Below are 12875 nucleotides of genomic sequence, written 5' to 3' on the forward strand. Positions count from 1 at the left end.
CAAGCCTTCGCCACCCACCCACCTGAAGATGCAAGGGGGGGGGGAATTAAGTCACCCCCGAAAAGACAACCTAGCCATTTTTGGGGGGCTCAAAAAAAAATAAGACCCGGCCTTATTATATGAGAAACACGGTAGTGTACAGTGATACCATAACAGAAATCCAGACCTTGTGTTTTATCCTAATTCCAAAATATGAATTCTGGTGGGTTTTTTTTGGGGGGGGGGTCACTTTCCCCCAAAAGATTACCATTTCTATTGTCCAGTTAAAAAAACATATCCATTATGTCATAACCATGGGATTTGATTATTTGAGTTAATCAGGACAAAATACACTGTGAATTCCCAAACACAGCATAAGTTTCCAATTCTATCCTATGCTATCCTATTCTATTCTATTCCCTGTAACCCTGTTTTTTATGCAGGAACAAATTTACATTTACAATTGTTTTTCTTCATGCAAGCCTTAAAGCTCAATTGTACAATAAGGCTTGTATGACAGAAAAATTACGTTTTTACAAAGCGGTGATTTGGTTTGAAGTGTCAGTTGACAGCACAAATCATACTGTAAGGGAACACCTCTAAACTACAACAACTGAAGTTGCTATTTGGATATAACCCAAAATTCAAAGAAACGAGTTGTGCTAAAGCTCCACTGAATACTGATCATTTTGAATCACTTCCATTTGATTTCTGTAAATGAGCAGAAACTATATTTAAAAAACTCATTTCTGAGCTTAAGCTTGTGCATAGCAAAAAATATTGCTCAATCAGTGACTATCCAGGCATAATAAGATTAAATATTAACAATTGGAATGACAGTTGGGCCTATCAGGAATAGGTTAGTACCTCTCGTGGTGACTCATTTATATAGGAGATTGGATTTGGTTTCCCTAATTTGGGGAAAACACTGCAAAGATGTTCAAGCAGCTCAGTATCATGAAGCTCCTATTGCTCTTTCTTCTTTCTGTTGCTCTAGTTAAATCTGATGAAACTACAGACTATGATGATGAAGAGGTTAGAATATCACTTCTTTTATATGGTAGCATGTTTTCTATTTCACTTAGATTAAAACATATTTCTGATTTGTATAAACAAAAGTTTGATTTTCAACCTAATCTAAGAAAAATGTGCTGCACTTTTGCCCATCCAAATACATATTTTCAATTTTTCTCTCTCTTCATTTTCTCCTTTTTTTTTTCTTGATACAGGGAAATGATGCACCACCGGTAAGTATTTTTTAAAAAAATTAAAGTTAAAATATATAGCATATACTGGTTTATACTTGTTTCTGTGGTAGACAGCATTATTGTTATTGTAGCTAGGAATGAAATCTGGCAGGCATAGAGGGAACCAGTTGATTTTATAGACATTCCTTCAGCATTATTTATAGTATTCTTAGTGCTTATGGTTTTAAAAAGAATGTAAGAAAAAAAAAGAATATGTGAAAGTGTTTTTCATTCCTATAGTTAAGCGGGTGGAGTATAGAATCATTTGTCTTGATAATGCACACTCAGGATATGTTAAACAAAAGCCTATTGTCTGAGCAGGTAATCATTGAACTTTTCAGAAATTAAAAAATATTCCATATTACTCTAAAAACAATATTAAATATTTTATTATGCTTAATATCCATTTGTAAATTAATGCTTAAAACTTTTTGGAATGAAATCTGATATTAGATTACGCATTTCCAACAAAACATTATACAAAGCATATGATTAATATTCTAATCAGTGATAAGCCATATAGCTAATATACATGTATATGTAATCTAAGAAAGGAAAGCCTGTTTCTTTTCATATTTGTAGGGCTTCAAGTTCTTCAATCGCTGTCTTTTATTTTAAAGTACAAAATATTTTAACTGCTTTCCAATTTATTTCCAATTTATCTTTTGTTGTATAAAATGTCGTGTGAGAAATTTTGGAGGAAAAAACCAAGCTCTTCTATGATTTTTGAACTCTAATTGCTTATATCCAGATTCATAGCCACATCTATAGAACTGTATTGTTTCAGAAGTTGATATAACCCATAAGATCTTCATGTCATGAAACTTTTCCTAGCTACTTTAAGTTTAAACTGACCTTCATATTCTTCAGCTTTGTTTCTTTTTCCTTTCTGCATATGTGGATTTTTAAATTTCATTTGACTAGTCTTGGTGATTTATTCTTAGACCAATCTGTTTAGTTAATGTACGCTTCCATAACTGGAGTGGAGAAATCTGAATGACTGCTACTGGTCTTCCAGGTTTTTTTTAGCCGAGCAATTATATTTTTAGGATTAAGCTATCTAGCACCCTCTTTTTCCCAATAAATATACACGAAGGGGTTAGGGTTAGGATTAGGGTAATACAATGTTTGATAGTATTAAGCAGAAGAAAGTCAAGTCTTTTGCCATGCTGTTTTTTCCCCTTTTAATCATATACTTAAAGGCTACTTCTCCTCCATATGGTTTCAGATCAACTTTTATTGTGCATTATATTGAACAATTGAGGTGCTGCAAATACACATTTTTGGAGATGTATGTTGCATTGATTCTTCCTTCAACAAACTAATACTTGAAATGAGATCCCCCTGCATTCTGTGTGGCTCCCACCCTGAAGATATTCCATAAAGCCTTCAACACATAGTTGTTCTCTCAGGCCCCAAATCACATTTGGGGTTTGAATTGTATTGATTTTCATGTTAGTATTTGTGAGCTACCCAGAGTCAGCTGGAGATGGACAGTGTCTAAACTAAACAAACAAGTACATAAAAATGTCTAGGTTGGAATTATATTTCACAATTTTTGGGAATAAGTATCACTGAACTAGTGGATTTTACATTTGACTAAATTAATAGGACTAAATAAATTTGTTAAAGTTAATGTTGTAAACCTGTTCAACCACATCATGTTTGCAGTCATAAATCCATTTTTCTGTGAGTAATACAGCTTTGTTCTATGCGGCTATATAATGTGAGTTAGTACTCTGTAGTTGTGCATATTGTAATAATAGAAGACAACAGTTCTTTGAAAGAAGAGATGGCGTTCTATGATGGAATGATAATTAATTCGTTGCGCCTTTTTTTCCCTTCTATAGATGGAATGATGGAATTATTTCCTAATGGAAACAATGCATACTTATCTTAATCAATGTGGCTTGCATAGTTCCCCAAATCATGATTTTTTTAAAAAAAATTGTCGAATAAGCTGCATTGTACTAAAACATAAGCCCTATAAACCATGGCTAACAATCCACAGAAGTTGGATTAATACTGCATCCTAAACTAAAACCGAACCAATGATTTTGTGCCATAGTGCAATGTAGAAACCTAGTCATTATTGTTAATCATATAGTCAAAAAAATTAAAATGTTAATTAGGTATTGCTTCTAATCATATCCATGCAGTCTACAAGTTAATTATTATTTGATTTGAGCAATTAGTTTCCATGAAAGAAACAGGCTTATTATAAAACATTAAATCACCAAGAGTATTCATGGTATAATAGCTAAGGTACTGGACTAGGACCAGAAGGGATTGGTGTCAACTTGATGTCTCAAGGAAACTCAGGAAATAAATCTAACAAAGTAAGAAACCAAGAAAAATACAGTACATAGAAATATTACAAAACGCATTGCATAGTTTGTTTTTAATCACACGAGTGCATCATTTTTTTGTTTTTGAGAATTTGATTGTCCGTGGGTTTTTTTTGCTAGAAAATTTCTCATCTTGAAAATTCTTGACGGTTTGCAATTTAAAACAGTATTTTTCCTTGATGTGAAATAGGTTGAAAATAAAGACAGCACTGTGGATGCACGAGGTCATAGGCCTTTGGACAAAAAACGTGAGTCACTTCCAACTCACAGGCCAGCTCCTCTTCCTCCTGTTGGTGGTATAAGGTATCGAGCTCGTCCAACCAAAAAACCTGTTACTGGTGAAAAGCCAGGCCCAATCGTTTACCCTGACAGTGGAGGTTGCAAACACTTGGCAGAGGAACTGGTAGGTATTAGTTGTACTGAGGTAGTGTTGAGCTAGAATATTTAAGACTAAATAATATGTTGCTTTCATTAAAGTTTTCTTTTCAGATTTATTGCACATTTTATTGAATGGAATGTTTATATGCAAGTCCATTTATTAGATCCACATAATAAATATGAACAGGCTTCCATATTTCTGCAAATCTCCATGAACAGCACCCTTAGTCTCACTAGCTCCATAGGATCCACAAATATCATAAAGGATTATTATGTGGAAAATATTACTTGTATTGATGTGAGATTAACAGATTAACAGATAATCAGAATTGGAAGGGACCTTGTAGGTCATATAGTCCAACTCCCTGTCCAAGCAGGAGACCCTACACCATTTCTGACAAATGGCAGTCCAATCTCTTTTTGAAAGCCTCCAGGGATGGCGCTGCCACAACTTCCGAAGGCAACTTCTGTTCCATTGGTTGATTGTTCTCACTGTCAGAAAGTTTTTCCTTATTTCCAGGTTAAATCTCTCCTTGATCAGTTTCTATCCATTATTCCTTGTCTGGCCTACAGGTGCTTTAGAAAATAGCTTGACCCCTTCCTCCCTGTGGCAGCCCCTCAAATATTGGAAGACCGCTATCATGTCTCCCCTGGTCCTTCTCTTTACTAGACTAGCCATGTCCAGTTCCTGTAACCGTTCTTCGTATGTTTTAGTCTCCAGTCCCCTAATCATTCTGGTTGCTCTTCTCTGCACTTTTTCCAGAGCCTCAACATCTTTTTTATAATGTGATGACTAAAACTGGATGCAGTACTCTAGGTGTGGTCTTACTAAGGTTTTATAGAGTGGTATTAGTACCTCACTTGATCTCTATTTGATCTCGAGATGTTAAGAGGAGAGATTTTTTTATAAAGCTCACAGCAAAATAGAAAAGAATTAAGCTCTCTCAATCACTTTGTTTAATGTAGTTTTGATAATAAAAAGAGCTATTCCAACAGTTACTGTTTTCACTTTTTAAAGGTTATTTTAATCATTTCTAATTTTGAATTAACCTACTGAATTTGTTGTTCTTTTTAAGGGTGTATTATGCCCAACAGGTTGTGAGCTGAGAACTGAACTATTGAAGCAAGAAAACACAGTGAAGCCAGCTATTAAGGATCTTACCGACAAAGCACAGAATCTACACCAGTCGTCCTCAACTATCAATAATTATGCCCATTTATTGGATGAGCGTTTAGCCAAAAGGCAGAAACAATATACAGGTAACTCTTAACAGAGTAACGTATCAAGCAGTTAAATTAATATGTAGGCAAAACTGCCTTGTTTTCACCATGAAAGTTTTGTTTTTAAAAAAGATGAGGGGTAGCAAACAATATGAAAAGCCAAATACATTCCTACAAAATAAGTACACTTGAATCAAGTATGCTTAAATCACATGATTTAATTCCCAAAGGTGCTTTTTCAAAAGACAGCTGGACTTTGTTTTTCCTTGAAGGCATTTTGCTTGGATTTACAGAACTGAATAAGCTTCTTGGATGAGATGCAAAATGTCTTCAAGGGGTAAAAAAAAAAACCAAGAAAGTCGAGTTGCCTTTTGAAAAAGCCCTTTTGGGACCACTGTGACCTGGATGACTAAGAATCTCCATAGACACGTGATCTAAGCCAAAAAGCTGACAAATGATTTATACTTAGTAAAGAAAGCTCATATGCTTTTTTTAGTTTCTATGTGTTTGCTATAATATCTGTAAAAATTAATTTTAATCGGTGTTGCATTTTCTTTATAGTTATACATTAGGCAACATAAATAACAGTTTTCTAGTGTAATCTTGTATGTATGTATTTAAAAATGAGTCTTATTAAACTAACAAAATTGGAACTGTTGCATTCCTGTCCATACTTCACTTGCAATCTTTTAGATAGGCTTACGTATCTTTGATTGCAAAATCTGCTTGTGAAATTTGCCATGCACATCAGTACGACAAGTTTGTCACATCAGTTGGTTCTCAATCTGAGTAATTAGTGATTCCAAGCTCTGGGCTATGAAATGTTTTTGACGCACATTTTCTTTCATTTGTGACCATTAATCATTCTTTCTGGGAATGATGAGACCTAGTATAATTTAGGAACCCAAGAGTGAAAACTACTTAAATTAGTATAATAATACCAGTCTTGAGTACTGGATCCAGTAAGCAGATATTTCAGTTATCTGTGATCTTTATCTAAGAGGGAAAAGGGAATAAAGTTTTGGCCCTGGTTTATAAAACTGCAAAATTGTAATTATTTATTTTGCATATAGTGCCACCTATTCATAGAAATTTACATAGATTTGGAAGCCTTTGTTCTTTTATCCCAGAGCTTTAGAGCCTAGAAATAAGCATAGCACAGGAAGTAGAAAGAAATGGAAAGTCATAATATCTTATTAAATGTATGTTGTTGTTGTTCTTTTTAAAAAGCATGCCATCTCTTCACCTTTCATTTCTTTCTTTCTCCAGATAATCAGAATTTAATTTCCCAATACAACAGAGAACTTGAGGAGCACTACACTTTCATCAAAGAGAAATTAGACAATAGTATTCCATCCAATTTACGACTTCTCCGTTCAGTTGTGGATACTTTGAACAAAAAGTTACAAAAATTAGAAAACGCTATTACGACACAGTTGTCTGAATGCCAAACTTCTTGTACAGTTTCTTGCAATGTCCCAGTTGTGAGTGGCAAAGGTAATGTTTCATTTCTCCCACTTGCTTTGTTGTTAGAAATGAGGCAGACTCTTAGATAGCTTAGACTGCTGCAATTATGGGAAGATCCTTACATTTCCATCTCCTGCAAGGTCAAAATTTCCCTTTGCTTTGTAGCAGTGTTGTACCTCTTTGGATTACCAACATTTGTCCTGGATCATTGCACTTACATAACACTGAGGCACCTTTTGAAATCTAACCTTCCTAGATTCTCATGGCTCTTGTATTTGGCTATTGGCAGTTCTGAGGTGTAAACGAAGAGCTTCGAGGACTACATGCCAATATGGTTAGATGTGAGAACTATGATGTATGAAACTAGAGTTATGCATGGACGTACTGTCTTTTAATAGCCTCCTTCTTTCTTTCCTTCCTGGAAAAGGAGAATTTATTTGTGACTATAGAGAACATTTGAAATTTAGTCAAGAAATACTGTATTTATAGCTTTACAAGTTACCCTTTCTATTCTGCAGAAAACTGACTGCTGTTCCTTCCCTTCTTATTTCTTAACCATCTAGATCAGGGGTGTCCAACCTTGGCAACTTTAAGACTTGTGGACTTCAACTCCCAGCTTTGCTGGCTGAGGAATTCTGGGAGTTGAAGTCCACAAGTCTTAAAGTTGCCAAGGTTGGACACCCCTGATCTAGAGGAATATGTGAGGACTTTAAGTTAATAGCACATATTTTAAAAGTATCTCTTCATTCCTTAACCATTCTTTCTGGGAATGATGAGATCTAGAGTAATTTAGGGACCCAAGAGTGAAAATATTTCATGGGCTTATCTGCACAGGAAAGCTCGCATTCAGACATTGTTCGAAGTTAGACTTGGCAACAACACAACAGAAAAGCTGGACTCCATAAACTCATTGCCACGTTCAAAAACAGCAGAAGAATCATAGAAGTGCCACGGCTTGATAATTTCCATTAGTTTGGATTAGAAAGAAGTCATGTATACACATAAGATTTGTCTAATGTGGAAGAAAGCAATAAAGAACTATCAGCCTCAAAATTTACATCCTAGACCCTTTTCCTTCCACCCTTGTTTGGTTGTTCTTCCATTAGCCTTGAGAGTTGGCTACATAAGTTCCATGTTTATTTAATAGTGTTTTTTTTTTACCTCAGCATTGATGGCTTCTGTATGGCCAAATTCAATCCTTACTGTGGGATATACGAAAGAGTTTCCAAATCAGCATTTCTAAAAATGCATTTCGTCCTAGATAAGGCAGAGATCCCAAAAGCAAGCAGACACTTGAAAATTTTCTGATAGGTGCTTACCGCAAATACAATCTTCAAGCTTTCCCATGCAGATTTAATTATATTGTAGATTTCTGTAGTTTACTTATTCCTCTGTTCAGAACATTTTTGTTGCTCACTAAACTATACAGATAATGGATTTTCTGTTTGCAGAGTGTGAAGATATATATAGAAAAGGAGGCGAAACGTCTGAGTTGTACCTTGTTCAGCCTGATCCTTTCTTTAAACCGTTCAAAGTGTATTGTGATATGACCACAGAAGATGGAGGTAATTCTTAAGCTAGTATCCTTAATCAAAATGGTTTCCTATTATGGATCTGCCACCTTTATAATATTCCTCTATAATATTCCTTTATAATATTCCAGTAGCTCTTCAAGTACTGTATGTATACGATGATAAGGACAAAAACAAGAAGATCTACTTCCAAATGTCGGGATTCCCCTCCTCCCCCAGCCAATAGACTGAGCATAGAAGGGGAGGCCACATCATTGACTAAGCATATCAGTGATAAGAAAGGGGAGTCCATTCAGAGTGGAAACCCTACAAAGGGCTACTTGTCCCTTCCTCACCCTCCAGTTATGAAGCTTTATGGAAATATTTCAAGCGAGTGGACTATATAATAGTTACTATAATTATCATTTTGAACAGGTTGGCTTCTAATTCAAAACCGCCAAGATGGGAGTGTTGGCTTTGGAAGAAAATGGGACGCCTATAAAAAAGGATTTGGAAATATTGCTTCCAGTGGTGGAAAGAACTACTGTGACACCCCAGGTAAGAATCTGTTTTCCAGCAGCGTGTACATAGTTAACGGTTGTCTCTGCTAATGCAAAATGTAACCAATATTTCCGTTTTCTTTAAATGGTTTTTATTTTATTCAAAAGTTAAACTACAAGGCTCAAAAAAAGATATTCATAGAAGCAAACAAACAAAAAACAAGCAAAACAATAAAAAGTACATTAAAAGAACACAAACATATATACAGTAGAACCTCTGGTCACGAGTATAATCCGTTCCATGACTTTGGTAGCAACCTGATTTGGTCGTGACCGGAAGCGAGACTGACTGTGCATGTATGTTAAAAAAAAAAAAAAAATGCTGCGGAAGGGAAAATTGCCATGACTGTGTTTGACTGCCACCTGAGTATTTGTTTGCGACCAGATGCAAACATTTTTTTGAAATTTTTGTCATCACCCAATTTGGTTTGCGTTCATGACCAGAGGTTCTACTGTACATATATTACCTGCCTCCAATTGAATATTGATGAAATATTACAATAATATTAGTTTCCCATCTTTTGCGATACAGGCTCATTTTTTTTTTCAAATGTCTACTTTTATTTACAAATTATTAATCTGTCCTCTATACTATATTAACAGCCCAATAGTTAACAGGTAGAACAACAAATAAACAAACAAACCAAAAATAAGATTAAAATTTCAAAACCCTCTGTTAATAAACTATTATTGTATTCAACTCTCAGAAAACGTATCATTGCTTTATACTTTAATTTATCTGCAGTCATCCCAACAGTTAATTCTGAATTATCTTGGATCAAATATCCATGATTGTGTCTTAATACCATCTCTTATCAATTATTGTCTGATTAAATATAATAGATCCATTCTATTCTATTGTTGATCTATCTTCTCCCAACAGTCCAACTGAACTTGTTTTTAAGTTAAAGTATGATAAATCCATTCTCCATCTTATTTCAATCTTCTTAGAGAAAATCAATTCAGTCAGTTTTCTGCTGTTGTAAAAGAGATCTTTGTCTATAACATCCATATCTCTTTCAATCCCTTTCACCAAATGTACCAGTTTCAAATCAAATTTGTTTTGTGAATCTAATTTACTTGCATTTACTCCAGTTACTTGCATTTCTATGTTTTTTTTGCTATCGTTATTTGTTAACTATTTAGAAAATTGTTCAAGTTGGGTTTTCATATTACCAAACATTTTTTTTCCTTTTTTACTACGGTACCAGCCAATTTTCCTTGTCAGTAATACTATACATAGTTGCTCTGGTGTAATTTGTGAAGTATTAGTACCACTTTACAAAGCCTTAATATGGCCATACTTGGAATACTGCATCAAGTTCTGGTCACAAAATATAAAAAAGGAGTTGAGACTTAGAAAAAGTCTTTGTCAAATTGCTTTGACCTCAATAAAGAAGAACATTCAAGTCACCAGTGCCCAGCAAGTTGCCATGCCATTCTTTTAAGTATGCATTCAGAATACTGGAAAAGGTAAATAAAGACATATAAATCATATTTTTCATATATCCAGAATGACTTCAGTTCAGTTATTATGATGTGGCTTTATGACAGGGTGAACACACTGCTTAAGATTTAATGACAACAGCCTCAAGGGATTTATTTTGTGTCCTAGGTGAATATTGGCTTGGAAACGATAAAATCAACCAGATTAGCAAATTGGGGCCTACTGAACTTTTAATTGAACTTGAAGATTGGGATGGCACTAAAGTTAAAGCTCACTATGGAGGCTTCAGTATTCAGAACGAAAACAACAAATACCAGCTCTCCATTAGTAACTACAGAGGCACAGCCGGAAATGCACTTTTAGAAGGAGCTTCACAACTATTTGGTGAAAACAGAACAATGACAATCCATAATGGCATGTTCTTCAGCACTTTTGACAGGGACAATGATGGATGGTAAGCATTTTTTCCCCACTTGGTTTCTTTTTATTTTTATGTAGCACTTCTACAAAAAATCTTTGAAATATATTTGCAAATCCTCCTCCTACAGAATTTTTTTCTAAAGTTCCTTGTGAATAAGCTCAGTGAAATTCATTTCTAAAATATACATATGATTTGTCCAATTTTTATCTCATTTTTCTTCTGGGAATTCAAGATGGGATAAACAGTATTCTTTCCTCCATTTTTCTCCCCAGCACATCTATGGGACAAATTAGGTTGGAAAAAGTGACTGGCTGAAAATTATCTAATGAGTTTCTATGGTTGAGATGGACTCTCTTTGATCTTAGTTCAATGCCATCACCGTTCTGACCAGGGGTGGGATTCAATTTTTTAACAACTGGTTCTGTGGGCGTGGCTTAGTTGGTGGGTGTGGCTTGGTGGTCATGTAACTGGGTGGACGTGGCTTGGGGGTCATGTTATTGGCTGGGCGTGGCCAATTCAATATCACTTACATCGAGGCACGCATCTCTTCACCTGGCCTCTCATGACTGTGGGGATGCAACAGTCGTAAGTGTGAAAAATGGTCATAAATCACTTTTGTCAGTGCCATTGTAACTTTAAATGGTCACTCCACACAAGCAAAGTACCAGCAAAGGAGGGGGAAAAAACTCCAGAGACATTCATGAGACAGAAAGTCTAGTCCTGCCAAGAATGTAATAAGGGTCAACGGAGAGGCAGTTTCTATAAGCAACCCCAGAATGTTTCCTTCCTGCCTTCCTTACAGGATTAGGCCAGGAATATCTTCTAACAACCGATTCTCTGAACTGCTTGGAATGTTAACAACTGGTTCTAGAGAATAGGTGCAAACTGGTAGAATCCCACCCCTGGTTCTAACTCTCTATTAGACGTGTATAGTGTTGCTTTTGTATTTGGAAAAGATTGTCAAAAACTACAACTGATCTCCTAGAGGAGCTATATTGATTAAAAGAAAGAAATAATCTTATCTGATTAAAATGTAACTGTTTCTGAATTTACTATTTTATATATAAAAATTACCTTAAAGCAATACTTGTTTTGTTTGGATTTAAGAAGGTTTCAGGTAGAGTAAATACTAAATGAATCCAATTTATTGGGACATACAGATATTTAAAAGTGCAACATCTCAAATCAAAGAAGCCAAAACTAGAATATTTCTTTTTTGTTATGTGTGTCACAAAAAAATATGTACACACATTAAAGGCAAGATTCATAATATGTATTTACATTTCAGTTATGGGTATATATTCTTTTAAATGTTTTGTGTAATTAATTCACAGGATACACCCAGATCCCAAAAAGCAATGCTCCAAAGAAGATGGCGGTGGCTGGTGGTATAATCGTTGTCATTCAGCCAATCCAAATGGCAGATACTACTGGGGTGGACACTACACTCCAGAAATGGCAAAACATGGAACAGATGATGGAGTTGTATGGATGAATTGGAAAGGATCCTGGTATTCACTTAAACAAGTCAGCCTGAAGCTGAGACCAATTTCCCAGTCTTAGTAACAATGATTATTTCAATAAATAAGTGTCCGAGTTCACATCTGTTTCATGATACTCAACTTTTACTTTGCATAAAAGCAGTGAAGAACAATAAAATAATTCTTCCTCGGTGATTTGTTTAAAAGCATTTTGATAAAAATGGAAAGACTATGCTGGGAACGAATCTACCAACCGATTAAAACAATGTTATTTGTGATGTACAGAAGGGCAGTGCTGAAACCTATATTTTGCTAAATAAATATTTTATCCTAACGTCTGCCTATTAGCACACTCACTAAAAAGTAGATTCATAGGTAGTGAGGTTTTGTCTCACATTTTGTGGGAAATGCTTAATAAAACAAGCCAAGTTCAAAGCTTTGGATGCTTTGTCTTTCTAGCTTCCTTCTTAGTATGCAAACATGATTATACCATCTGTTTAAAACAATATCGTCATATCTTTTGTTTTACATTGTCCTCATAGCCCTTAGTATGTTTCTGGTTTCTTTTTAATCATTGGAGACTAAAACCCTTCTGGATGTTATAACTACAACTTCTCTTGTCCTGAAAAACATGTTAGTGGAATATTAAGGTTGGGAATTTCATTTCCAATATATTTGTAATGCTCAGGTTAGGAAAGGTTTATTAAATTTATTTGCTGCCCATTTTGCCAGCAGGCAATTCTGGGCAGCTTACAACATTTTACACAGATACCCAGGGAGGGAATGGGAACTGCTATTGGTCGATCAATCACCTC

The 12875-nt window shown here is 35.1% G+C and overlaps 1 protein-coding gene across 1 annotated transcript; it reads left to right on the forward strand.

Annotated features, from left to right (window-relative positions):
- The first annotated feature begins 897 nt into the window (after nt 1-897).
- Nucleotides 898-12500, forward strand: FGB (fibrinogen beta chain). Its single transcript, XM_026676583.2, has 9 exons — nt 898-1014; nt 1209-1226; nt 3765-3977; nt 5029-5212; nt 6443-6670; nt 8092-8205; nt 8587-8709; nt 10327-10612; nt 11914-12500. Exons 1-9 carry the CDS (start codon nt 916-918, stop codon nt 12140-12142), a joined length of 1494 nt encoding a protein of 497 aa, XP_026532368.1. The 5' UTR covers nt 898-915; the 3' UTR covers nt 12143-12500.
- The last annotated feature ends 375 nt before the right edge of the window (nt 12501-12875 follow it).

Source organism: Notechis scutatus, chromosome 4 (assembly GCF_049901735.1).
Source record: "Notechis scutatus isolate UNSWTSFEM ecotype Mainland chromosome 4, rNotScu1.2, whole genome shotgun sequence".
NCBI classification, from domain to species: domain Eukaryota; kingdom Metazoa; phylum Chordata; class Lepidosauria; order Squamata; family Elapidae; genus Notechis; species Notechis scutatus.

Bases quoted from the DNA above. Each gene is read 5' to 3' on its own strand.
- FGB (XM_026676583.2), top strand. From the start codon at position 916: ATGTTCAAGCAGCTCAGTATCATGAAGCTCCTATTGCTCTTTCTTCTT. The intron at 6,671-8,091 runs GTAATGTTTCAT...TTCTGTTTGCAG, and splicing joins CCCAGTTGTGAGTGGCAAAG to AGTGTGAAGATATATATAGA. The intron at 10,613-11,913 runs GTAAGCATTTTT...ATTAATTCACAG, and splicing joins GACAGGGACAATGATGGATG to GATACACCCAGATCCCAAAA.